The sequence below is a fragment of the Acipenser ruthenus genome, chromosome 3 (genome assembly GCF_902713425.1).
Source record: "Acipenser ruthenus chromosome 3, fAciRut3.2 maternal haplotype, whole genome shotgun sequence".
Taxonomy (NCBI): Eukaryota; Metazoa; Chordata; class Actinopteri; order Acipenseriformes; family Acipenseridae; genus Acipenser; species Acipenser ruthenus.
Window position 1 is genome coordinate 62,179,472 of NC_081191.1, and position 25,898 is coordinate 62,205,369.

A 25,898-nucleotide genomic window follows, 5' to 3' on the forward strand; every position below is an offset into this window, starting at 1 on the left:
GGATAAGGGCGTATGCTAAGAAGTATAATACAGAATGTTTAGCCAACTGTGCAGTAAACTATAGCTATATTGTGTCTTACGCATAGGCAATGTCCCGACAAATTTTGTAAAAAGAAAACGAACCGACGAATCAACAAATGCGCCAGCAAAGTATCTACATTTCACTTTATTTCGATTTTACAATTGTGTATGTAGGCCTACTTATAACCAGTTTACAGTTGGTTACACAATATTTTGTTTTGAAGTGCTTATTTTATTATAGTTTTTCATTTTTTGAAGTCATGCTATGCAGTAGGGTAATGTGAAAAAAGCCTTTTATGTTTTTGTAAATAATGACGTTGTTTTCACAATTTTGTATGTATGTGTGTGTGTATATATATATATATATATATATATATATATATATATATATATATATAATTTTGTTATACTTTAGCTTGTAACTTTGTAACTTTATCTCTATCTGCCTGTAATTATATATATATATATATATATATATATATATATATATATATATATATATATATATGTTTATTATGTTTTCTTGAATAATAAAAAATATACAATTTATTAATAATTTGAAGGTATCTGTGATTTTAAAACTTCAGAATTATTTCTACGTAGTATTAGAAATGTAAAGAAATACAAAAACTTGGGTTTTGTAAACTTATGTGTTAACATAATTTTAAAAGGTTTACAAAACTTGAACATGTTGCTCAATGTGTCACTCAAGTTTATTTTAAAAAAATCATTTTTTGTCTGCTTGTTACGTTTTTTCAGCCAACGCAATATCTTTCTTTAGCTGTACTTGAGAAAATGCAGTGAAACCGAAAGCAGTCATATTTAGCTGGAAACTTTGCACTTTGTCAAATGAAACGTTTTTTGAAGTTATTGTGCATAGTGTGTTTGTTTCTATAGGTTGTATGTATGCTTATGTGTTTTGTATTTGTAGTGTATATGTGCAACTACTGTTATAAACTGCAAAACATGTTCGCCTTGCTTCACTCGGCACCATACTTTGCTCTGCTCAAACCCCGAGGAGATATTTGATGTATTCAGAGTCTTAATTGATTTAAATCATGTTTGTAATGTAAACTATTTCCTGTGACGTCAGACCTTTGGTACTTGCCCGTCCACCCGAAGTTGGGGCCCACCCAAATTTCCATTCCTAGCTACGCCGCTTTGGCGGTGTCCATGTTGCTTTGGTGAATCTCACCAGCTTTCTAACCCAGTGAGTCTGGTGGCTTATCGATGAGTTTAACAGTAGTTTGTTCAGCATCACCTGTTGATTTTAACAATAGCTCGGTGACCACAAAGTGTGACCGGGTGAGGAAACGGTGAAGAAAACAACACGCCCATAGTATGAAGACAGCATAGTTGAAAGGTCATGCTATCATGTGATTTGTTTGGAATCAGGAATTACTGAAAGGGATATGGCAAATCAGTTCTGGTGGATTCTGACACAGAGAAACATAATTAAAATGATATACTGTATTAGAGCAATGAACTTAGAACCACTCAGAATTATTGTAAGAGGTAAGACAAAGGTAAACATAAAGTGACATTTGAAGCTACTTTGTGAAAATTCAGCATGTGCCCAATTCTAGCTGGTCAGAAACTGGATGGTAAGGAACTAATCTGTTGTTCAATATTTCAAAAGTGATTTTGTTAGCAATTCTCGTTCCTGCATTTATTGTGGTTTTACTCTACTCCCTATAGCTTTCCAGTGTGCCATGGAACTGGCTGAACAAATCTCTGCTTTCTCGCAGCAGTGCCTGCAAGCTGACCAATTGTCAGCTTACCACAGCATATTTGATGCTTCTTCTTTCTCTGAGGCCATGCAGTTTAAATTTGACCACAGCAAGCATGTGATTCTAAAGGAGGCTGTCCCTGCTGCTCACAAATTCAGCTCTGGCACAGGGAGGGGGGGGGGGGGGGGAGTTTTCTTAATATTTAGGATTCTATAAAGAAGTTCATTTATCCCTGCATATCTAATTTAAAGTGTAGTTTGTAATTAACCATTTGTCAGCAAAAAAAAAAAAAATCTACATAATAATACGAAATGAGTTTTGTGTGCATTCTCCTATTGAAACCTAGTGCTAGACCTAAAATAATCCTTACAGCTGTTTGTAAATATTATATATGCTAAAACCAGAATGTTTAATAAGCTCCGCAGTCTGACTTAAATGCCCTTTTTATGAATGTTTCACTGACCAAAAACTTTCTGAAACTATGTAAGGTCTTTGTTTCTATTTAGGAGCTGTATTTCTGCAGATAAGCTTCCTTGCATGATGAAAATAATCTCTGCCTATCATAAAATCTAAAAATGAGCAGACACAACAATCTATTCTCAGTGGGGCGGGTTGCTATTTTTTCAAAGGGTAAGTGCAACAAATGTCAAAATTACCCTAAACTGTAAGATAGACATGTCTGCTATATTTATCTTTATTCTGCTGATTAAAGCGCTGGCTCATTATAAAAGGCCAACATCCTTCATAAGAATGTATAAAGTAAATGCAGATCAGACAATTTGTCATGATAATTTTAATAAAACATACACTTCAGCAGGTGAATGATTTATATTTCAGTACCTTTCAAAGTAACACAACATTTACTACTTTAGGATAGGGTAGTAAGTGTTATTTCCTAATTGCTTATGCCTCAAAAGTATAGAAAATGGCTATTATTCCCCACAAACTTTGCTTTTGTGACCAGGACAGTGATATTTTGAAATTTACCTATTTCCAATGAGAAAACGGGCAAATTTGTGTCTTTTCGTTCACATAAAGTCAGAAAAAAACAACATATGAATCCAAATTAACATGTATTTATACTAAAGTAATACAAAAATGACTACAAAAGATTTAGAAGTGAGTAGTTTTTCTAGATTTACGATTATGCTGTAAATCACTTTCACGAATCAGCCCCCAAATGTAGTCTCCCATCATGTTCTCGTTATACTGTCCTTGGTAGCGGCGTTCAAAGTCCAGTATATCCTGGTGGAAGCGCTCGCCTTGCTCCTCCGAGTACGCTCCCATGTTCTTGAATTTATCAAGATGAGCATCAAGGATATGGACTTTGAGGGACATCCTACAGCCCATTGTGCCGTAGTTCTTCACCAGAGTCTCAACCAGCTCCACATAGTTTTCGGCCTTGTGATTGCCCAGGAAGCCCCGAACCACTGCGACAAAGCTGTTCCAAGCCGCTTTCTCCTTACTAGTGAGCTTCTTGGGGAATTCATTGCACTCCAGGATCTTCTTTATCTGTGGTCCGACGAAGACACCGGCTTTGACCTTTGCCTCAGACAGCTTAGGGAAGAAGTCTTGAAGGTACTTGAAGGCTGCCGACTCCTTATCTAGAGCTCTGACAAATTGTTTCATAAGGCCCAATTTGATGTGCAGTGGTGGCATCAGCACCTTCCGGGGGTCCACCAGTGGCTCCCACTTGACGTTGTTCCTCCCCACAGAGAACTCGGTCCGCTGTGGCCAGTCCCGCCTGTGGCAGTGCGCCTTGGTGTCCCTGCTGTCCCAAAGGCAAAGATAGCAGGGAAACTTGGTAAAACCGCCTTGGAGACCCATCAGGAATGCCACCATTTTGAAGTCTCAAAATGCGTCTGCCGGATGCTTACAGCCTCTTGATGCCATCTCAGAAAAATGCAGATATGTATCCACTTAGGCAGCTGGAACTAAACTGAACTGGTGGGCTTAAGGCCCCTGTATTTATACTACTATTTATATTACTGGAAAGTTCTAGAAAGTTCTAGAAGTTACTCTAAGTTTACTCAGCACTGAATCTACCTGGAATGTTCTGGAAAATAGGTAAATTTCAAAATACCACTGTCCTGGTCACAAAAGCAAAGTTTGTGGGGAATACTAGCCATTTTCTATACTTTTGAGGCATAAGCAATTAGGAAATAACACTTACTACCCAGGAACCAAAAAAAAAAAAAAAATTGTTACACGGTGTTATGATAACATTTGTATTTTATTTTTCAAACACCCCCATAGCCCCGATTTGTTGGGATAACATAGGTTTCAAAGTACTCTCAAATCTTGTTGTTTCTCCTCAGTAATTTAGCCTTCTCCTTATTAAAACAAACCTCTTAACCAAATGTATGTATAATAAATGTATAAAAAGCAAACCAGTAACTAAACATGCATTGAAACTGAGTCCTGGCAGCAAGATAGCTGAATTCTTGCCACGTTACCACCATGGTGGCCAACCAGAACAAATCAGTAGGATATTTAGGAGGATCCAAATATAAGTAATACAAACTATAATAGCGTATGGTTTATTTTCAAAAGAGTTGCTAAGGAAGCTCATTATTTTAAATTACCCTTTAAGCATTTAACAATAATTAATAAAACAACTTTGACACAGGTCTTTTATCATTTGAAGGGGTGGGGATAATTTTACTCTCCAGGTGAATTGACCAAGAAAGTGCAAGCAAAATAAAATCATGTTTTTAAATAAAAACACATTTAACATTATGTGTTTCTTTCCAAACTGCACATTTGAGACTTGTATAGTGAAAGGAAGCGAATGACAGGTAAGATTTAGGGAATTGTTTTATCTTCAACCACTTTAATATCCTGTTATGTGTGTTCTGTATGGTTCTCTGTGGTTGGTTCTGATTAGATAATTATTTGCAGTGTCTACTGTTCCAGCAAAAAAATACTTCTGAAGGCTGGAAGTATCACAGTGTTGCACAGGCTGCAGTGCACAGAGCAACTCCATTATGCTTCCACACAATCAAATCTTTTCATTCACATTTTTTAGCTAGAATTGTAAGCTTGGCACAGACTGTTCCTCGCAGTAACTTCTGAAGCCTGGAATATGAAAACACTTTCCAAACAAGCCATCGGTCAAAGAACTAAAATGTGACAGGGATTGGACTATTGTGCTGTCACGTTGGGTCTTGCAGACTTTTTTTCTTCTCACAATTGCTTTTTTTTCAGAATGTATTTCACACCTTTAAAAAATATTACTCTTAAGCATTTAAGCCATTTAAAAGTAAGTCAATAAGTAAATACTAATTATTGTGAAGATATTTAACAACTTATTTTCTGTCCCATTACAGGAAAATATATACTGTGTCATTCAATAGTGCAGGTTTGTCTAATGGGGTTGGCAAATTATAAAATACAAACAATAAACTACACAGTTTGATCCCGGATCTCTATACATCTCTTGAACTTGATCAGTAAAGTACAGTATGCAACCTACTCTGAATACATTAAGTTAACCATGTCTAGTACCATTCTTTATTCAGACAATAGTACAGTTATGGTTGCATTTGACAAGTTATTGCCAACTATGTTCCAAATAATATTAAATACATTGACAAAAAAACAAAACACCTTGTCTTTTAACAAAAATCAACCTTGGAACATCAGATCACTTTTTACAGGCACACCAGATAAAGCACTTTTGTAGCTCCCAGCTCCCGTCAGTAGAACCAAGCAGTACAAGCACCGCTCCACACTTAAACAGCGAAAGAAGCCATTACCCCACTACATTGAGCAACCACATCTTGTGGTGACAAACATCAAAACAGAAAGTAATAATAGCAGTGAACAAACAAACGTGCAATTGATTAGAATATAAGTGTAATAAAAGGCAACAATAAAAAACAAGAAGACAACAGTAACAATTAATATTTCCCCAGAGAAACCCAACAGTCCCTGCGTCCTTTTGCGCAACTCATTTACATAATGCTTCCAGGTCGGAGGTGCCTGCCATAGAGCAACACAAAGTCCACGAGTCTTGGGCAACAGACGGGGGACGTGACCGTGTGGAGGCAAGGGCTGCGGCAGCTGGGAGTCGACTCCATCCTGGACTCCTATGCCTAGCTCCCCGGGGCCTCGGGGTTGGGCTGCCCATTGGCCCTGGGGGTCCCCCAGTCTCACCCAGGATGGTAGGGGCCAGATGGTCCTGGTGGAGGATGACTGCCCGACCCCTTGTCCAGAGCCTTACCCGGTAAGTCACCTCAGAGAGCCGCTTGAGTACAACACAAGGGCCCTCCCAATGGCTGGCCAGCTTAGGGCACAATCCTTTCTTCTGCCGGCAGCCTTCCGCACTTCTCCAAAGGCAGCAGCATAGTCCGAGTCCCAGGAAAACTGGCCCCCTTCTCTGTCAGGTGGTGCAAGGGCCTGGTGATTTGTGCAAAGTCCTGGACAAAGCCAACGACGTGTCAGAGGAAGTGCGCTTCTTTCCATAACAGGTTGCACTTCCCCGGATGGAGCTCAAACACACCCTGCAAGTTCTCGAGTGTGTGCACGACACAGGCAGTCCGTGGAACCCCGGCTAGCTCCATCAGTCGTTTGATCGAAGCTGGGGCATTACACAGTTCAAATGGCATGATGGAGAACTGCTACAGACCCTGACCAATGGAGAAGGCAGTCTTGTGGCACGCCTCGGGGGCCAGCTCGACCTGCCAGTAGCTGCTCTGAGAGCCCGTAATGCTGTCCAGGGCCTCTTTGATTCTGGGGAGGGGGTACGAGTATTTACGAGTCACTGCGTTGGCTTCCTGTAGATGACACAGAAGTGCAGTGACCCATCCTTTTTTCTTCACCAGAACAGCAGGTGTGGCTCGTGGGCTGGCTGACGGCTCGATCAATCTGTCGGCGGCCATCTCCTGGACGAGAGCTTCAGCTGCCTCCCTTTTAGCCAGAGCAGTTTCTGGATCAGGGTTTTGTTACCCGTGTCGATGCTGTGCTGGACTAAGCTAGCGTCTACAGTCCCCTACTTTGACAGCAAAGATTTCCCAGTACCACTCAACAATTAGCTGGTCCTATTGGCCCTGAAAGAGGCCCTCCCGACTCCGCTGCCATAGGGCCTCTGCTGCATCTTCTGCTGCCGAAGCAGCTGGGGGCTTAATTGAGTCCTTCACCCTGCCCGAGAGTGCCTTCTGGCAGTGGAGGTACCTTGGGCCACAGAGCAGTGGGAGGTCAAGGCCCTCGTTGGCTCCAGGTTCTGCAACATCATCTCCGTGTCTGACGGGCCCTCCTCGTCTCCGGATGGCACCGGCTCCCCTCCTCCTCCAGGGTGAGTCGAAGGCAGTCTTGGCCGAGGTGCAGGATCCAGCCCCAGGATGCAGTCGAACATGATTTACGCCATCTGGAACTCATACTTCACTGTGCGGCTACCGAGCTAGTTCCCCAGGCACCGTCGTCCTAGCATGGGAGCGACCTGCCTGGTGACGGTGCAGAGGCTGACCTTGGTAGGTGCCCAGTGTCGCTGTCATCTGCCTTGGCTATCAGGAAGGACCCTGAACTGTACGATGGAGATAGTGGAGCTGGTGTCTACCAGGGTCCCTCAATGGTGTCCAGTGCAAAGCTCTGGTATTGAGCTTGGAGGTGGCCAGGTCTCCCGCATTTCCAGCAGCGCTTCTCCTGGTACTCCGAAGGACAGTGCTAAACAATAATAAACAACAAGACAACAGCAACAATTAACATGCCCCCAGAGAAACCCATCCATCCCAGCATCCTTTGTGCAACTCATTTACCTCATGCTCACAGGCTCACGGCTGACCGGTTGGCCGTGCTCATTACAATATCTTTACATTTTAAAAAATAGTAGAAGCACATACCGTTCAGTATTTCTATTAGGGCAGGGGTTTTCAACCGGGGGTACTTCAAAATGTCATAGGGGTATGCACGACGACTCAGCAATGCAAAATAAAAAAAGTAAAAGAAAATAATTATCTTGAACTTTTTTAATGATATTATATATAATCTCAAAACAACTATGCATAAATGTTTCAGCGGTGGTCTCCGTTTCCTCTCAAACGAACAGACAGCAGACGAGTTGATTTCACAACCTGAATTTATTTATCCTAAACAAATCCTAAACGAACTCTAAAGGTCCCTATCGGCTAAGACCCACGCCAAGAAAAATGAAAACCCCCTGTTTCTTTTATCTCCCTTTCGGTTTCTCTATCTCTCTGCTCACACTGCCGCTTCCAGCTCTGTCTCCCTGAACCACACACTACTCTTCTCCCCTCCCCAACACACACCCCCGTCATGCACACCCATCAATCCTTGCGCTCCACCAGCCTGCATGCCATCCTAACCTGGCGTAGCGCAACCTAACCTCGGCTACGAGGAGGTCTGATTGGCTAACTATACACAAGTCCCCCCCCCTGAGCACATAGTCCTGGAAGCGACCTGGTCTCCGACTGAGTCTCCGAGGCCGGATAGGAGTCTCAGTGGACAAGGGTGGGGATTGGACAGGGGCAGGTGAAGGGGAGGACTGGGGGATCGACAGGGAGTCTGTGGACAGAGACGGGGTCTGGGCCGGGTCTCAGGAGCAAAATAGGGAGATGAGGGGACCAGGGCAGGGACAAGGGGTGTCGGGGTAGAGGGGGCTCTTCCCAGGTAGGGGGCCATCCGGTCACGGTGGAGGACGACATGGCGACCCCAGGGATGCAGTAGACCACCTCGCCCACCCGCTTCACCACCTCACAGGGACCCACCCACTTGCTCTCCAGCTTGGGGCAGTAGCCCTTTGTCCTCTTTGGGCTGTAAACCCATACCTTCTCTCCGCCGGCAAAGTGACATCCCCGGGCCCGGTTGTCATAGTTCCTCTTCTACTGGTTACCGGCGGCTTGGATCTGCTGCCAGGCGAAGCGATGTGCCTCCTCCAAGTGATCCTACAGCTGCCGAGCATACTCTGGTCCGGCAGGGGCAGCTAGTGCATCGGGTGGTCGGCCGTAGGTAATCTCTGGGGGGGTGTGAAGCTCCCGTCCGAACATGAGGAGCACCGGAATACAGCCGGTGGATTCTTGTACGGCAGTGTGGCAGGCCAGCAGCACCAGGGGCAGATAGACGTCCCAGTCCATCTGGTCTTCAGCTGTGGAGAGGGCAAGCTGAGCAGCCAAGGTCCGATTAAATCGCTCCACCAGACCGTTGCTTTGGGGATGCAGTGGGCTGGTGCGGGTCTTCGGGATTCCCAGACGGTTGCACATTTCCTGGAACACCCCTGCGTCTCAAAGTTCCGCCCCTGGTTGGAGTGCAGCTCCTCTGGGACGCCGAACCGACTGAAGAATCCGTCCACCAAAGCCTTGCATACCGTCACCCCCTCCTGGTCCGGCAGAAAGTATGCCTCCAGCCACTTGGTGAAGTAGTCCGCGGCCACCAAGACGAACCGGTTCCCTCTGGCAGAGCGGGGAAAGGATGTCCAGGATGTCCACCGCAACCCTCTCCATCGGCGCACTGACCAGGTACTGCTGCAGGGGGGCTCGGGACTGCCCCTGGGGACCTTTGCGGGTGGTGCAGGCCTCGCAACGGTGGCAGAAGTCTTCCACGCCCCGTCGGCACTGCCCCCAGTAGAAGCGCTGATGCAGGCCTCAGTGCCAAGTGCGCCATGGTGCTGCACCAACAGCACCTCCTTCAGCGCCCGTGGGACCACCACCTGCCATCGCTCCTCCCCTGTGGCTGCCTCCAGGAACCGCCTCATCAGCACACCGTCTCTGACCTCCAATCCGGGCCACTGTGCCCACAGACCCTTCACAGCGGGTGACTGTGCGGCCACCTCCTCCCACAGGGGCCTCTGTTGCTCCTCCACCCAGCGCAGCACCTCCTCCAGCTTGGGGTCATCTTCCTGGTGCGTCCGCCAGTCGGGAAAGTTCACTGGCAACACCGCTCGACAGGTGGGTGTACCCCCATAACTCGGCCTCCCTCTGATTGCAGTGACTACAATACCGGCATCCATCGTCTGCACAGGGTCTTCGAGACAAGGCGTCCACGTTCCGGTGCTTCTCGCCCGGACGGTGCTGGATGGTGTAGTGGAAGGCCTGCAGCTGCTCGATCCACCGGGCCACCTGACCCTCCGGCTCCCGGAAAGACATCAGACACCGCAATGCAGCGTGGTCTGTACGGACGGTGAAGGGGAAACCACACAGGTAGTGTTTAAAGTGCTGCACTGATTCCACAATGGCCAGCAGCTCCTTTTTGGTCACACAATAATTGCGCTCAGCCTTGTCCAGAGTCCTGCTGAAGTTGGCGATGACTGCCTCACCTTCAGTGGTCTGCTGAGCCAAGACTGCGCCGATCCCCTTGTCGCTGGTATTAGTGTCCAGGATGAACGGCCGCTGCGGATCCGGAGTGGCCAGCACAGGTGCGCGGCAGAGGGCTCTCTTGAGCGCATCAAAAGCCTCCTGCCTCTCCCGGGACCAGGAAAAGGCCACGTCCTTGCGGGTCAGGCAATTGAGTGGGGCGGTGATGGTGGCAAAGTGGGGCACGAAGTGATGGTAGTAAGAGGCAAGTCCCAAGAATGCCCTCAGCTGCCTCAGGTTGGTGGGCTGGGGCCAGTCCCTAACAGCCTTGATCTTGTCCGCCTCAGTGGTGATCCCTTCCCCGCTCACCCTGTGGCCCAGGAAGGACACCTCCCTCTGCAGCAGGTGGCACTTCTCCAGGTGAAGCTTCAGCCCAGCCTCGGTCACCCTCCCCAGGACCTCCCTCAGGGCGGCGATGGCATCTGCGAAGCTACTCCCATGGACCAGCAGGTCATCTAGATAGACCAGGCAGCGCGTGGGGGGTACTCCGGTGAGGACTTTCTCCATCGGATGTTCGAACGTCGCTGGGGCATTACAGAGGCTGAATGGCATGGCTGTGAACTGCCACAGGCCTCGCCCAGTGGAGAAGGCAGTCTTGGGTCTTGCCTCCAGGGTCAGGGCTACCTGCCAATACCCGCTCTGAAGATCCATCCACCAATCCTGACCTGGTTTAGTGCAACATAACCTCGGCTACAAGAAGGTCTGATTGGCTAACTTTGCCAAATAAAAAGAGAATATGTGTGTTTCAAAATACAGTCTTTTGATTCTGTGCATCCAAAGACGTGCAATTAAAGGTTGTAATTACTGTTTGGTATTCTGTCCTAAAAGTTTGTCAGTTCCAAACTCTTGTGACATAAACTATATATTAAATAAATGCTAGGGAGAAAAATCAAATGTGTTAATCAGATTACTCTGCCTTTTATTGCGACTGGTACCATTCATTGAAAATTGTAAAGGGGTACTTCAGCTGAAACCTCCAAACAGAAGGGGTATAGTTAAAAAAAAAGAAAAAAAAGAAAAAGAAAAAAAAAATTAAAACCAGTGCATTAGGGAATTAACTTACAGCTCCTGTTTCATGTTTCAAAGCAGTTTATAGCACACCTGCAATGGGACAATGGATTCTTTTTTATCCAGCCAGAGAGCAGAATTTGATTTTTTTTTTTTTAAAAGATGGCATCGTCAAATAAATGAATGTGTGCATGAGTGATCGCATTTTTAAACTATTTTTTTTTAAATTTATTTTACAAATGGGTATGTTAAATAATTTTAAAGGATTTTATTAACATGATTTTTTTAAGTCGTTTTCATAAGGAAATAAACATAGTTACAGTAAATAAGCACCCCCTTCAAAAAAAAAAAACAACATTAATGCCATTCCTTACTTAAACTCCAGGGGTCTCCAAAGGCAGAATAACTTTACTGGGAAAAAAAAAGAACCCGCAGCATTTGACCAGTCTCAATTCTCAAGACTGCGAGCAAACCAGTCCTGAATTACATTTGAATGACTGAACTTTTAGAAATACCTCAGAATGGAAATATTTGCATTAGGCTATACTTTAAATTTCGAATTATCAAGTACCGTGTACGTATAATAATAGGATCGACGTATTAAAACGTGTCAGTGATAGAAGTATATATCTTTACCAGAACCGTGCTTTACCCATACCATACAGAAGTACCTCTGAAAAGCGCAATTGCAACTTTTCTTTAGTCATCATAATTATGTAATTATTTTCCACTGTTACATTCAAGCAACCTGTTACTTTTTTGGCTGCCATCTCGCTGAGCCACCATTGGATATAAGGGGAGATTGAAGTTTCTTTTGAAGTTCCTGATATATCTCATTGGAGAGTCCCTCGGTGACTGGGCGGGATCAACCGAGCTAGAAATGCTGGGGTACCTGCAAGAGCAACATCACTTAAAAGTGAGGACTGGTGCGCTATATGTAGGTATTGAAACATTTCTCGAGAGGGATAAACTGACATGAAAATTTACTTTATGGGGTATTAGCTTATGAAACTGAAACCTCAGATAGTCCATGGTATTTATTCTACGAGTGGATTTTGAAGACAGTTAATTGATTATATATATATATATATATATATATATATATATATATATATATATATATATATATATATATATATATATACATATACATATACACACACACACACACTAATCAATTAGTATATATATATATATATATATATATATATATATATATATATATATATATATATATATATATATATATATTTTACACACATACATGTATCAACTTTTTTATTTTTATTTCAGGGCAAGATTAATATTTTTTTAGGGGGACAAATATCGAACACTATTGGACTTACCTTCATGAAGCAACATGCTGAAAGAAAAAGTACGACCACTTTTATACACGTTACATTTGGATGATATTTCAATGAATTTACATTATAAAAATAAGAATTTCTAAATGCAGATGCTAAGCAAACGTTATGTACCATCAGCTCTGAACACAACATACAGCTGTGTAAAGAAAGTTAAACATCAAGAAAAACCGCAAGTTTGATTTTCTTTTTATTTAACAGATTACAGTCGAGCTAAACAGTCAGAAAAACGGAAGAAAAAAACCAAATATAAAGCCATGATAAGCTACTGGTCAGCTTTTTGGGGACTGTGGTGGAGTTCGTGCTGTGTTTTCTATGCTGCTGGAAGCAGTGCTTTATTTGATAGCAGTATCGAAATCCATTCAGGTTTCATTCATAGGAGGTTGAGGACTGACGAAAAGAGAGAGATGCAGAGAGAGATCCTCTCAATCCTGGGACTGCCACATAGACCCAAACCGCATCTGTCATCTGGCAAGTACAATTCAGCCCCGCTGTTCATGTTGGATCTATACAATACCATTTCAAACGAAGAGAAGAACGAAGTAGAGGGTTTTTTGGATCAGTACAAATCCATCTTCACGACACAAAGTCCACCTCTTGCCAGTTTACAAGACAGTGCCTTCTTAAACGATGCTGACATGGTGATGAGCTTCGTTAACTTGGGTAAGTCACTGCTGTTGTTAACTGTACAGGTCAAATACAATACTGTCACTCTGCTATTTGTATATTGTGCTTTTTCCACATAGAAGTTTGATCAGCGGTAAGATTTAGAAAACTACTCATGTTGGCGATGTCTCCAAAATTCAGTTTTACCCAAGTTAACCTATTATTATAGAAGAATGCAAAGACACCATCTCTTAAGTCTTACTCAATATTGTTATTTTGTTTAATTCGATTTTTAGGGTGCACTGTTTCATTCTATCTGTGATGCGATTATACATTTTAAAAATACAATTATTACCATGTCTCACAATAGGGTGCAACTGGCAAGTAAAAAAAAAAAAAGATTTTGTATAATTAAGCAAAATGGAATATAGATAGATGGTAATTACAAATGTACTGACATTCTGTTCATCAAGAACGATTATAACACTCCATTCTGCTTGTAGCCGTACTCGTCTTGAGTTGAACAAAAATACTGAGGAAATTGTATATATATATATATATATATATATATATATATATATATATATATATAAACTGTGCTTAAAGCACAGTACCGCATTCCTCATTTGTCAGTTCTTGCTGAGTTTCAAAAGAAAACCAGGCTGCATTATTGTATTAAAGTGAACGGTTGTTTGTATCCTACTTATAGACAAAGAGAAGGAGATGTGATACCTTTTATTGGACTAACTAAGCAATAATTAATCACCAGCTTTCAAGACCTCAAAGAGAGATTCATGTTTTCCTACTTTCACCTGAAGAAGAGACCTTTGAGGTCTTGAAAGCTGGTGATTAATTATTGTTTAGTTAGTCCAATAAAAGGTATCACATCTCCTTCTCTTTGTCTATCATCTCTGGACTGATAAGGCTACCATTTCATCTAGCATGTCCTAAAATAATTTTAACATGACAGGATTTGCTACCAAGCAGTTGAATGACGTGACACTGCTGTGTGATCACAGATCATGGATAGGGACCAACACAGATAGCCAGCAGCTTTGCCAGTTCCACCAGCTCAGCCTGTTACTAAGAAGAAAAGTGATTTGTCACTTCAGAGAATGCTAACGTAATGTATTCTGTAATAGAGGAAAATGTGGGTAAACGTTTGACTTAACTCTAAAAGGCAAAAAAAAAAAACAACAAAAAAAACAAAAAAAAAACCCTTACCTAATTTGGCATAGAATTCCACCTTATACTAGTCTTTGAAGCCAGCCAGTATTGCAGAATCCAGTTTCTGTGGGCAAAATGAAGACCAGATGTTTGTTGTTCTGTATTGTTAGTATTTCCAGTTATATCTGTCAAACACAAACGAATCCATTTACGCCAATATTTGTTTTTGGACCTTAAGTTAGTCTTTTTTTATTGTCGTATAGGGCCACCATGGGTAGCAATTATATTTTACAAACTTTTTGGAAGCACTTGAGACCCAAGCTCTTAATGACAGCTCTCTAAAGTCCGTCAGAAATGTGGTCTTACCCATCTTGACTGAAACTGTCTTACAACAGGGAGATGAAGATTCTATGTAGTACAGCATACATTCCATTTACATAATAAATTAATTAGTCATGTGAGGGAGAGCGCATTTGCAAATAAGTGTGTGCTACAGATGGTAAGCTATTCTAAGTGATCCTAGTGATGTGTCTTATCAGGAAACAAAGAGTTACGTTTACTGATGCCATTATGCAGTTGCTGGATTTGTAGTAAGATGTGCTGCATGGTTTTGGTTTGCTGAAATGAGGTCTTACATGTTGATGATGCACTTTAATCAGGAAAAGTTCAACATTAAAAGAGCACAAGAAGTCCTTCCATTTGTTGTGCAAGTGTTTACAGAAGCAATATAAACATATCATAAGAAGATAAACACAACATTGCATGCCAGAGACATTGGTCTAAATTACACAGAGCTTTAATTGATATCCATGCTGCCTGTTGCTGCAAAACATCACTCAGTAGAGGACATTTCGGAAATGTTACGCTTGTGTGACAACATGCTGCATACTGTATACATCCAAAAGTGACCACATTTTGCGGGTCTAAGAGGTGTGAGTTGGAAAAATATAGCTTGAAGTAAGCACTGGAATGCATTCGTGTTGTGTACTGTATATTTTGTATGTTTTTTTTTTAAAGATTAGTCTGATGGGATATTTAAAAACATATCACATTATTCAATTGAATTAGAAAAGTGTAGGAGTGATATTAAGTGGTAATATTATCTTTGAAGATATTGTATGCTGTTGACAGTAGAAAAGCCCTTATGGAACAAACACATATTTTTAATATATGGTAGAAAAGTATGATCCTTATATTTTTCATATATATATATATATATATATATATATATATATATATATATATATATATATATATATAAAATGGCTCATTTTGGGATATATTTAAAATATATTTTAGTCTGTAATCCATATAAAATAAACATAAGGATTAAAGACTAAAATATATTTTAAATATATCCCATAAATTTTAAATATATATATATATTGCTCCCCTAAATCCCTTGTTTAGAATGATACAGGGTATATATATATATATATATATATATATATATATATATATATATATATATGTATATATATATATATATATATATATATATATATATATATATAAAGGGGCCAATTTCTATATATGAAAAGTATAAGGATCATACTTTTCTACCATATATTAAAAATATGTGTTTGTTCCATAAGGAAACATATTTTTTATAGATTTATTGGACCAAAAAAATGTCACATGTAGGCTACAGTCCACAAAAACTTAGAATTAAAGTACCAGCCATGTTAAGATGTGATATCTTCAAAAGTGTTCACTGTATAAATAATTGGGGCAAATTTACTACCCTGTACCCAATTTATTTCAGCAGAAACTACAGCAGTGGTGGCTGGTGGCCCAAAAGATGGGGGCAGAAAAAAGGCAGAGGGCTCATCCGCTGTAGAATCTTATTACAGTAATCCGTTTTGTATTCGCCCGTCACATATCCGCCCTAACTGTTTATCCACCATGATCAACCTCTTCAGCAACGTCAGTTTATTATTGAACAGAGAAGATTAGTTCAGATATTGTAGATTTTCATACACTGTGTTGTATGTACTCCGTGCACTGCCATTGCTGGTAGTGTCACGTGAGCTGTTCAGTGTGTTGACTTGATATGTAAATAAATCCTGCTCGCCAGCGGGGCGTATCAACTTCAACCTCCATTCCGATCTCCTGCCTGTCACTCAGCAGCGAATGCACGCGCCTACACGGCAGACTGCCACCCTGTCACAAGCATTAATACCCTGTGTCATTCTAAACAAGGGATTTAGGGGAGCACCCTAATAAAAGCTGAATCTCAAAACAATAACTGTGTGAATATAGTAATTGTTACAGCTGTGTATAATGATATTTAAAGCAGGATTCATTTATCCGTATTTTTACATATCCACCCTTACTCTGGACCCACCACAGTCAGGTATGCGATGGATTACTGTATTATATTCTGGCTGGTAACACTTGTCCTCTCTTCTTAACATTTGACCTCAATCTGGCTGTTAAACGCATTTTCTCCACTAGCCAACAGAAAAAATAAACAGTAGCCCATCATTAAGATTATCTTGCACTGTCCAGATAAACGGTAGGCAACACTTATAAGTAAAAAGTTATTTGTTTAATAAAGTTTTTTTCTCTCTAATTATGTATTTAATCCTTTATGATCATTTTCAAGGCAATTTTCCTAAAACGTTTCTCAACAGAAGGGTACCCGATGAATCATTACAAGTTCAAGGTAAATCTGCACTTTAAAGTGTTGTTTTAAAGAACAGAAAGTGACATTGCCCTCTTGACGAAGGCCCTACCATGTGGCAGTTGACCTCGCTTCAGCTCGTGACGCATAACTCCAGTCGTGGTCAACTACCACACAGGCACAGAATTACCACTGCATCTGCCACAAACCTTGGATGGTTGGTTTCTCCATTCCTTTTCTGCTGTTAAAGGCCACCATGCTTTACTGCAGCAGTAGAGGGATTTTTTTTTAGCAAAACACATGCTGAATTATTAATAGCTATAATATTACAGAATGCATTATTCCGATTCGTATACTTAACTAACTGATCTCTTTCATACTTTCATCACTAATTCATTAATTCACAGAATGTTGTTTGGACATTGCAGTTGGTCACAAGTTTAATAATTTTTATTCAGATACAGTAATTATGTCAAGTCTAGATCATGTGGAAATGGTTAATCAATTCATGTTGACTTTACCCTTTTCCAATTAAAAAATAAAACCTACTACAAAAATAATAATAAATACATTTCCCAGTCCTATTGGGCAATGTCCCGCCTTACTGACTTGTATCTATCATTGATTCATTCTTTATACTTTAAACCCACCCCAACTACTGAGTGACAGCACATTCCTACATTTCTATTGGCGACTCCGCTTGCGAGATTTAAAACAAGATTACAGTCAGGAATGGAGGATTTTTTGCAGGATTTAAAGCTGTATTACAGTTAAGATACGGAGGATTTAAAACAGAACGCTTACACACAGAAACCTCAGAAGAATGTGCCCGTGACCATAGTGTTTCGTTGTGGAAGACAGCAAAGGAAAGAAGGTACAACTTAAGTGTGCAAGTACTGTCGAGTTACTACTATACATATTTTGACAGAAAAAAAAAACGCTCAAGCATTTTGGAAAGTCACCAAAAACACTAATTTCATACAGTATATCAAAAATGAAAGCCCTGAAAAAAAACAATTTACATAACTCGAAAATAGCTAAAATAAGCACAGAAAAATACAATTAAATTAATAAAAACCGAAAAACAGAAGCCCTAATATCATTAAACAGAAACAGATTAGATAGTTATTTAATTTTTTTCTGATATATATATATATATATATATATATATATATATATATATATATATATAAATCAGGACAGCTTTTCTACCCCAAATTCTTTCATTCTGGTAATAAAGACAGAATTGCTGAAATTACAAACACTTATCTTAAATAGATCTGACTGACACTGGAAACTAAAACAAGCAATCTCATTGCGTAGGTCATTAATTCTCTAGAATTGTGCTGTACAGAATAAAATCACAGGTAAAACATTTTGAAATGCATTTTCTTTATTTAAGACGGCTTATATACTGATGCACAATGAAAACGCAGCAGTCCAAGTTTTACATCAATAGCTCATTGGGCACATACATAATGTTAGTTACATTTTAAATAGTGAGCAGATAGGTTTGTTAATTGTTTGAGTAGTATTGATCCTTGGGATAACAAAATACTGACCTCAAGTCACGTGATTTCATAAAAACGACAGGTGCTCAGTGTTTGGTATTTGAAATGAGTTAAAATTGCCAAAATTAGTTGATTAAGAATCTGTATAAATAGCCATTCGATTTTAATTAACGCAAAAACAGTGATAGATACGACCATGCCCCGCTTGAGTAATGAAGATCGCCTGGTTGCTATTGGCATGATTGAAGGCGGCCTGTCTGTGGGAGAAGTTGCCTAGAGAATGCAACGTTCTGCTTCAACAAATCAGTAGACTAGTCCAGAGAAACCAGGAAACTGGCTCTGGCAATGTGTATTGCCAGCGTATAAACCACGGGATTCAGTCCCGAAATAAAAGTAACACACAGACATACAACACAGATACAGACACTTCTCCCAATAGTGAGTGCTCTTGGTGCAGGTGTGGTGTAAGACAACAAGTATATTTTACAGGTGCAGTGTAGTCCGGGTTTGGTGCTGGCTCATAGCGACAGCTCCTGGGTTCATGTTAGCTGTCTAGCAATGACAAATGCAGACAGTTAGCCTACAGACAAACAAAACACTTAACACTCACGATACGTATAGTAACGGTCTGTTTCCTTACTCGGTCCTTGCGATAACCATAACAAAGGAACAGATTACAGCATCACATCCTCAGATATACCCATAGTCACGCCCCCCTGCGATAGCTAGTTCAATCACGTCTCCTCCAATCCATGACTGACACATCGTGTACCGCATTAGGGCGATGACTTTGGGCATTGTGACTCCGCCCCCTTCCTGGATGGCTGGCTTCCGACTGACCCTGGAATGAACTGCCAGACCATCCAGTACGAGGCACACTCTTCCTGTTATACAGCGCCCTCACAGATCGGGAGGGAGATTGCTGACTAGGATTCATTCGCGTCGTCACAAGCATACATTTACGAGTAAAAATAATATGCACAGAACAAAACATTAGATAGTTGAACAGAACTAACCTGCATTATGAATCCACATCAGACATTGAGAGCTGAGGACTGGTTTATCAGTGATTTAATGGCATGCCACTTCCCAGGCCTGTACAGTCCCCTCTGTGCCCCCATGAACCCGAGCGATAGAAAGCTCCATATAAATAATGTCAAGGAATGCAAGGGTCCACTGACGCCAGGGCAGGGAATGCAGAGGCTGCCAGTGCAGGGCTATCATTTTCTTAGCAGCAGTAAGGCCATCCAGCCAAATCCGCTTTTGCTGTAGAGACAGATCCAGTAATGAATCACCATTCAGCAAAAGGACTAAAGGGGAACAAGGAATGATTTTCCTGAGTATAGTGGATAAAGTTGAACAAATCTGATCCCAGAATATAGCCACCTCTGGACATTCCCAAATCATGTGAAAAAAAGGTGCCCATGGCTCCCTGGGGACAAAGTGTACACAACGGGGTATCAGTTTCATTTGAAATCGTCTCTGAGGGGTTAGATATATTCTGTGAATAAGATTGAAATGGATCAGCTGGTGATTAGGGTTTTTGGAAGCACAGCATAGATTATCCCAAACAGTATCCCAGCAAATGTCTGCATTTGCAGAAGTTATGTCCTTATTCCAAATAGCATCATTCACCAATGGTTTATAAGAGGCTCTTAATAGGTGAGTATAAAGTGTGGACACCAGCCCCTTTGTTTTACCCCCTGTGTTCAGCATATCATGTAAAGCATGAGATGGTAACTCTGTCCCCCAGGGAACACCATAGGCACACATTGCAGAGCAAAGACGTAAATAGAAGAAGAAAGAAGTACCTGGTAAATGATACTGCAATTAAAGGTCTTGGAATGTGCGAAGTCCGCCAAAGTGTGAACACCCATATCACCCCACTGAAGGAAAACAAAGGGGCGGCCTCCTGACAAGAGCGCAGTATTGTGAAAAACAGGCGAGTGGTAATACCATTTTGTTCAAAGTTTAGTGTGCTTTTCCACCAGTCGCCATATTGTGATCAAATAAGAGATTATAGAACGAAAACGTAATTTGCATTGTTTAAGGGAAATACCAGAATAAACCAAATCTTGAAGTCTGCGTGGAGACACTACATTTTCTTCTAGCTGTCGCCATGAAACAGGAGTGTCAGCATCAAATCACACTGTGATCGGTCGCAACACAAATGACCAAAAATAAAATTTTAAATTTGGTAAGGACAATCCTCCTGAGGATCTCTCATGATGTAATGTATAGAATTTGAGACGTGCCTGCTTTCCTCTCCACTCAAACTTAGAGATTGCCGAGTGCACTTTATCCCAGTATCCAACAGGAGGAGGGAGTGGAAGCATCGGACTGAAAAAACTGATACGTGGGAGTACATTCATTTTTATTATAGATATACAGGCTTGGAGCGAGTTAGGCAGCTGCATCCATCTGTTTACGTCGCCCTCAACCTGCCTGAAACAATTAAATTTGGTGAGTACAGTCGAGTGTAAAGATGGGTGAATTTCCACACCAAGATATTTAAAATGCTTGACTACATGTATGTTTGCAGGCAAAACTATATCAGTCATTGTAGTATTCAGAGGCAACAGGGTAGACTTAGACCAGTTGATTTTAAATCCTGAAAGAGCCTGAAATCATTAAAAAGAGCAAGTAAGTGAGGGAGTGATTGAGAGACGTTTAATAAATAGTAACACATCATCAGCGTGTTCTTGATACTGATAGGAGTAACAGTAGAGCGAACAGCAATGGAGAGAGAGGGCAGCCCTGACGAGTGCCTCTGGAAATGGCCAGCTGTGGAGAGCATTTGAAACCTGTGAGCACCATCACCGAAGGATTAGCATATACAATATGTTTTATCATTTTGATAAACTCTGCCCCCAATCCCATGTATTCTAGAACCGACCACAGATAGTTCCATTCCAGATGGTCAAAAGCTTTTTCAGCGTCTAGTGAAAGGACTGCACACAGGGCTTCAATGTCCATGGCCGTATGGATAACATGAAGGAGAAGGCGAACATTATCTGTTGCCAACCGAGTCTTAACAAATCACGTTTGATCATGATGAATTAATTTAGTCATAAAGGTTTCAAGTCTACAAGAGAGCACCTTTGCATCCAATTTAACGTCCACGTTTATCAAAGATAGGGGGCGATAACTAGCACAGAGAGAGGGGTTCTTTGCTTTCTTCAGCAATAAAGATATAATAGCAGTATTAACCTCTCTGCGAAAAGAACCCTTCTCTATAGCCGCCTGCACCATCTCCAGCAGCAAGGGCCAAAGTTCATTCCAGAGAGTAAGAAAAAACTCAGGGGGTATGCCATCAAAACCGGGAGATTTGCCCTTCCTCATATCCTGCACTGCCTCTCTCATCTCCTCCAGAGAGACTGGAGCTCCCAATGCAATTGATTCGTCATCCGTGAGGTGTGGCAATTGAAGGCTCTGAAGAACTGCTCACATCATTGTCACTATCATATGGAGTATCAGAACTATATAAATTAGAATAATAAAAGCGGAATTCAGTATTTGTCAAGAGTGGATCAGACACTATATTACCTTGCGTGATCTTGATAACTGTAATGTCTGCGAAACGTTCGTTATTACGAAGCCTTAAAGCTAGGAGGTGACTCGCTCTGCTACCATGAAAATAATAATTCTGCCTAGCCCTATGAATGAGAAACTCAGCAAGCTGTCTGAGTAACAGATTGAGATCTTTCCTAGTAATATCCAATTCGAGTGCAATGCTTTCAGAAAAAGAGCTATGTACAGTATGTTCTAAAAGAGCTAATTTAGCTTCCAGCTCTTTAATTTTGCTCAAATGGTTTTTTATTGAGATTACAGGCAAACAGTGAAGCAGAATCTCTGATAAAGCCCTTTATTGCATCCCATAAAATATGAGGATCATTCACTGAATCACGGTTAAAATCAATAAACTCATCTAGTTTAGACTGGAATGAGATACAAAATGATTAGTTCTGTAATAAAGTAGTATTGAAGCGCCATCGTGTGCGCCATAATTTGGTCAATGACTTAAAGAAGTCTGGATCAAACGTCATTGGATCGTAAACAGACAAAAGCAATTGTTTTACCTGAGATGCAGGCTTTTAGATAAGTTGCTTGCACCTCCCCGTCTCCCCCTGTACCCAAGAGAGAGATCTGAAAACTATGGTGCAATAAAATCAGCAAGCCCTTTGTTTTATTGTCTGCAGAAGAGGAAGCAGCCACATAAAAGTGTCTGTTAGCAAATCTAGGAACGTCTTGTTGTTTAAGGTGAGACTCCTACACCATGGCAACATCTGTTTTTTTCTACGCAAGAGATCAAGACAGCTGACCCGTTTTTTGGGAGAATTAAGCCCCCGCACATTCCAAGACAACTCCTTCATATCAAAGACAAAAAATATAATGTCCTACAAGATCCCATGAAACAAGAATAGATCAGTCAGGTTATAACAAAAAAAACACAGCAGTGGTTTTATTGAGAGCCATGATGAATCTTAAGAGGCGCTGGATAAAGGAGGAACACCTGCAGGCCTCTGGCACGAGCGAAGGCAATGGGGTGGGAAAAGGCCCTGCGGTGCAGAGCTGTGATGTTGCTGTATTCTGGGTAAACCCTGATTTTGCAGGTCGTAGACTGAGAGACATCCTTTCTGGCTGCCTGCAACACGGCCTGATGATCTGAGTATCTCAACAGTTTAAAAATAAGAGTGCGGGGCCTGTCCCTTGATTTCGACTGGTCAGAATATATACGATGTGCACGCATAATCTTCATGGTCTTACTGGACAAGTTCGAGAACCATAGTGGGAGAGATTTAGATAGAAAAGCAACAGGGTTAGACCCTCAACTCCCTCCTTCAGGCCAACCAGACGAAGATTATTGTGTCGGTTTCCGTCCTCCAAGTCCGCCATCTTAGCCTCTATCTGGTTGATCCTGGCCTCACATGCTGTAATAGCTCTCTTGTTACAGATCACAGATGTATGGAGAGCGGTCAGTTCCGTCTTAAGTCTTGAATTCTTTGGTAAAGGTCGAGAACTCCCTTTGTGTGGTGGTGATCTTGGAAGCAGTCTCGAGACCCGTGTTTTCAATACGGGATAATATATGCTCAAAATACTGACATGTCTGAGACATGCACGCTTCAACGAGTTCAACATCCTGGGGTATGTCAGACAGCCAAAAATAGAGAAAGTATGTAAGAAAACTGAGATTTACTATTTTTAAATAACAAAATAAATGAGGGGAGGCGATTAGAAAAGCTTCTACGCAGCCATCGCTCACAAAGGTCACGTGATCCCCCCCTTCAATTTGTCTCTTGAGTTTGATGCATGTTGAAGGATGGTAATTGTATCGAATTTGCACTGCCTAACCCTCCAGGTGTTCCATGCTTCATGGGGAGAATCCTGTACAGAGGAGGACTCTTCCCTCTAAATCAAACAAGTTTTAGTTTGCAGATGTACTATGTGAAATGGAACTGAACTGAACTGAACTAAACTAAATGTTTTTACTTTGCCCAGCTTCTCCTTTTGGTAAAAGCCTGTCCGTTTAACAAAACTCACTCATCCAAGCAGCTGAACTGGCTTTCCAGCTCCTTTATACAGTAGGTTGCTAGGTCTAATTGATAGTAAATAAACCAATTAGCAACTGGCCACATTGCACAGATGTTTTAACCAGGAGTGGATTCTAACCCCAGCCCTGCCATATTTAACAAATAGCTTTTACAAAAAACTACATTCAAGAACAAACAAGATACACTGCATGTGCCGGGCCTCTGCCCTGCCACATATCCTTTCTGATTTCACTAGTTTCAAGCTTATATGTATCTTGACTGGCATATACCAAAATGGTACATCATGTATTACTTTGTAAACATTGATTTTCTCAAAAGAAATGTGTGGCGGAGTGTCCCGCTCGGTCACAAATGCCATTAAGTGTTTTTTTTCATGTGTACATCTGCTATGCAACTACTGTATTTCCTGTATTTGTATTCATTTAAGAAATGTTACATTTCTGATTTCTTTTTCTTTCTTTTTTTAATAGTCTTGGTTTGTCATAAACAAAATTAATAGTCTAGATTCAAAATTTTAAAAAAAGAAAAAGATAGGTTATATTAATCCACTCAGAAGACCTCACCTGCAGTCTAAAGCCAGCATTATTAAAAGGGTTACTGCTTCAGCAATGATTTAAGCTCCTAGGTAAACAGCAGGCAATGAAAACAGAATCTACAAGAAGGTCCACTGTACACCTTCACAAAGAAAAGATACACCAAACACAAAATAGGCTTGTAATTCCGGTGTCTATAAACAGACTTAGTTATGTATGCCTGTTTTGCTGCATTTCTTCTTTCCCTGAGTTGACAAGGTGACCTGTGTTTTTATAGTATTCAGTGCTCTAAGAAGGTGACTGCAGATTCAGTATGCTTTCCTGGCACAGATGTTTTCTGAGACATGTTATTTTCTATGCTGGAGGTTATGAGTCAGCTTAGTATTAGCATAATGTTTATGTGAAATCACTCCTGACTCACCTATTTGTAGCAAGACCAGCTAATTGGACAGCTGAAACCCTATAACCCTCTGCACCCATCTGTGTTGTTTTCTCACTGTCTGAAAACATCATAATCTGGCATCTGTGTGGCAAGCAAGTATAATACATAACCTCCACTCTCTGACATGCTGCTTGTTAGAACATGTCCTATATTAGATGTTTAATCTGTGTGGTGCAATAAAAGTTCAGACTTACTAAAATCAAACCTAGACGATGCACAGCCACTGAGTAAACACTAACGCAAAACAAACTCAAGGCATAACATTTTAAAATGAGAACATTTAACAGAGTTATTCATGTGTGAACGGGCAGCATTGTGATGCAGCCTTTAATGGCTGTAAAATAGCAGGCAGAGGCTAAATAAGGCAGGTTAAGCACTCTTGCGTGTTTCTTTACAAAGTGCAACGTCAGTGCAACGTCAATATTTTACAAATATAGCACTAGAGCCCAGGCAGAGCAAGTAAATAAACAATTTGTATAATTGTTAACAGGGACAGCTGTAGATGCTGGACTGGCAGGTAATCATCTCTGGATGTTCTAGAGGTAGTTACTTGCTTTCAGTCTGGGGAGATATAAAGGAGAATTGTAGACTTTCCTTTTTGGTTTGGCTGCTGTGCTGTGCTTCTTGCCCCAGGTTCATCAACCTCACAAGTGGAGAGACTGCTCCTTTTATACACCTGTGGCTGGGCTTAATTGATTGTTAATTAATCATAAGTCCCAGCCACAGTCTGCACATGTATTTGGCAGAGATAGTATTAACCCTATCCCTGCCAAACTGGAAGAACTGGAAAATGTGACATTAAAAAAGTGGGAAAACTCCATATGGTAATCAGTCATCTAACAGTCTGTACCACGACAAATATTACACTTGTGGTGTGTCTCGTTAGATTTACAGCTTTAGAGAAGCTAGGAGACAATAGGCTGATGCTGCACTTACATTTACTATTGGCTGATGCTGCATTTACATCAACTGTGGGCCAACACAAAGTGAGTATGTGAGTATATAAGAAAGTTGAACTAAGTTAAGTTTTAA

General features: G+C 41.2%; 1 protein-coding gene across 2 annotated transcripts in view; it reads left to right on the forward strand.

Moving 5' to 3' along the window:
- The first annotated feature begins 11,636 nt into the window (after positions 1-11,636).
- The window catches only part of LOC117394425 (bone morphogenetic protein 7-like), an 87,726-nt gene continuing 73,464 nt past the window's right edge, over positions 11,637-25,898 (forward strand). Inside the window, exons 1-3 of one of the 2 annotated variants that reach the window (XM_033992685.3) lie at positions 11,637-12,002; positions 12,359-12,440; positions 12,631-13,092. In XM_033992685.3, the coding sequence (XP_033848576.1) occupies positions 11,946-12,002; positions 12,359-12,440; positions 12,631-13,092 (601 nt within the window). In that variant the 5' untranslated portion in view covers positions 11,637-11,945. The remainder of the gene's footprint in view (positions 12,003-12,358; positions 12,441-12,630; positions 13,093-25,898) is intronic. The other variant, XM_059014737.1, reaches the window with a different exon arrangement.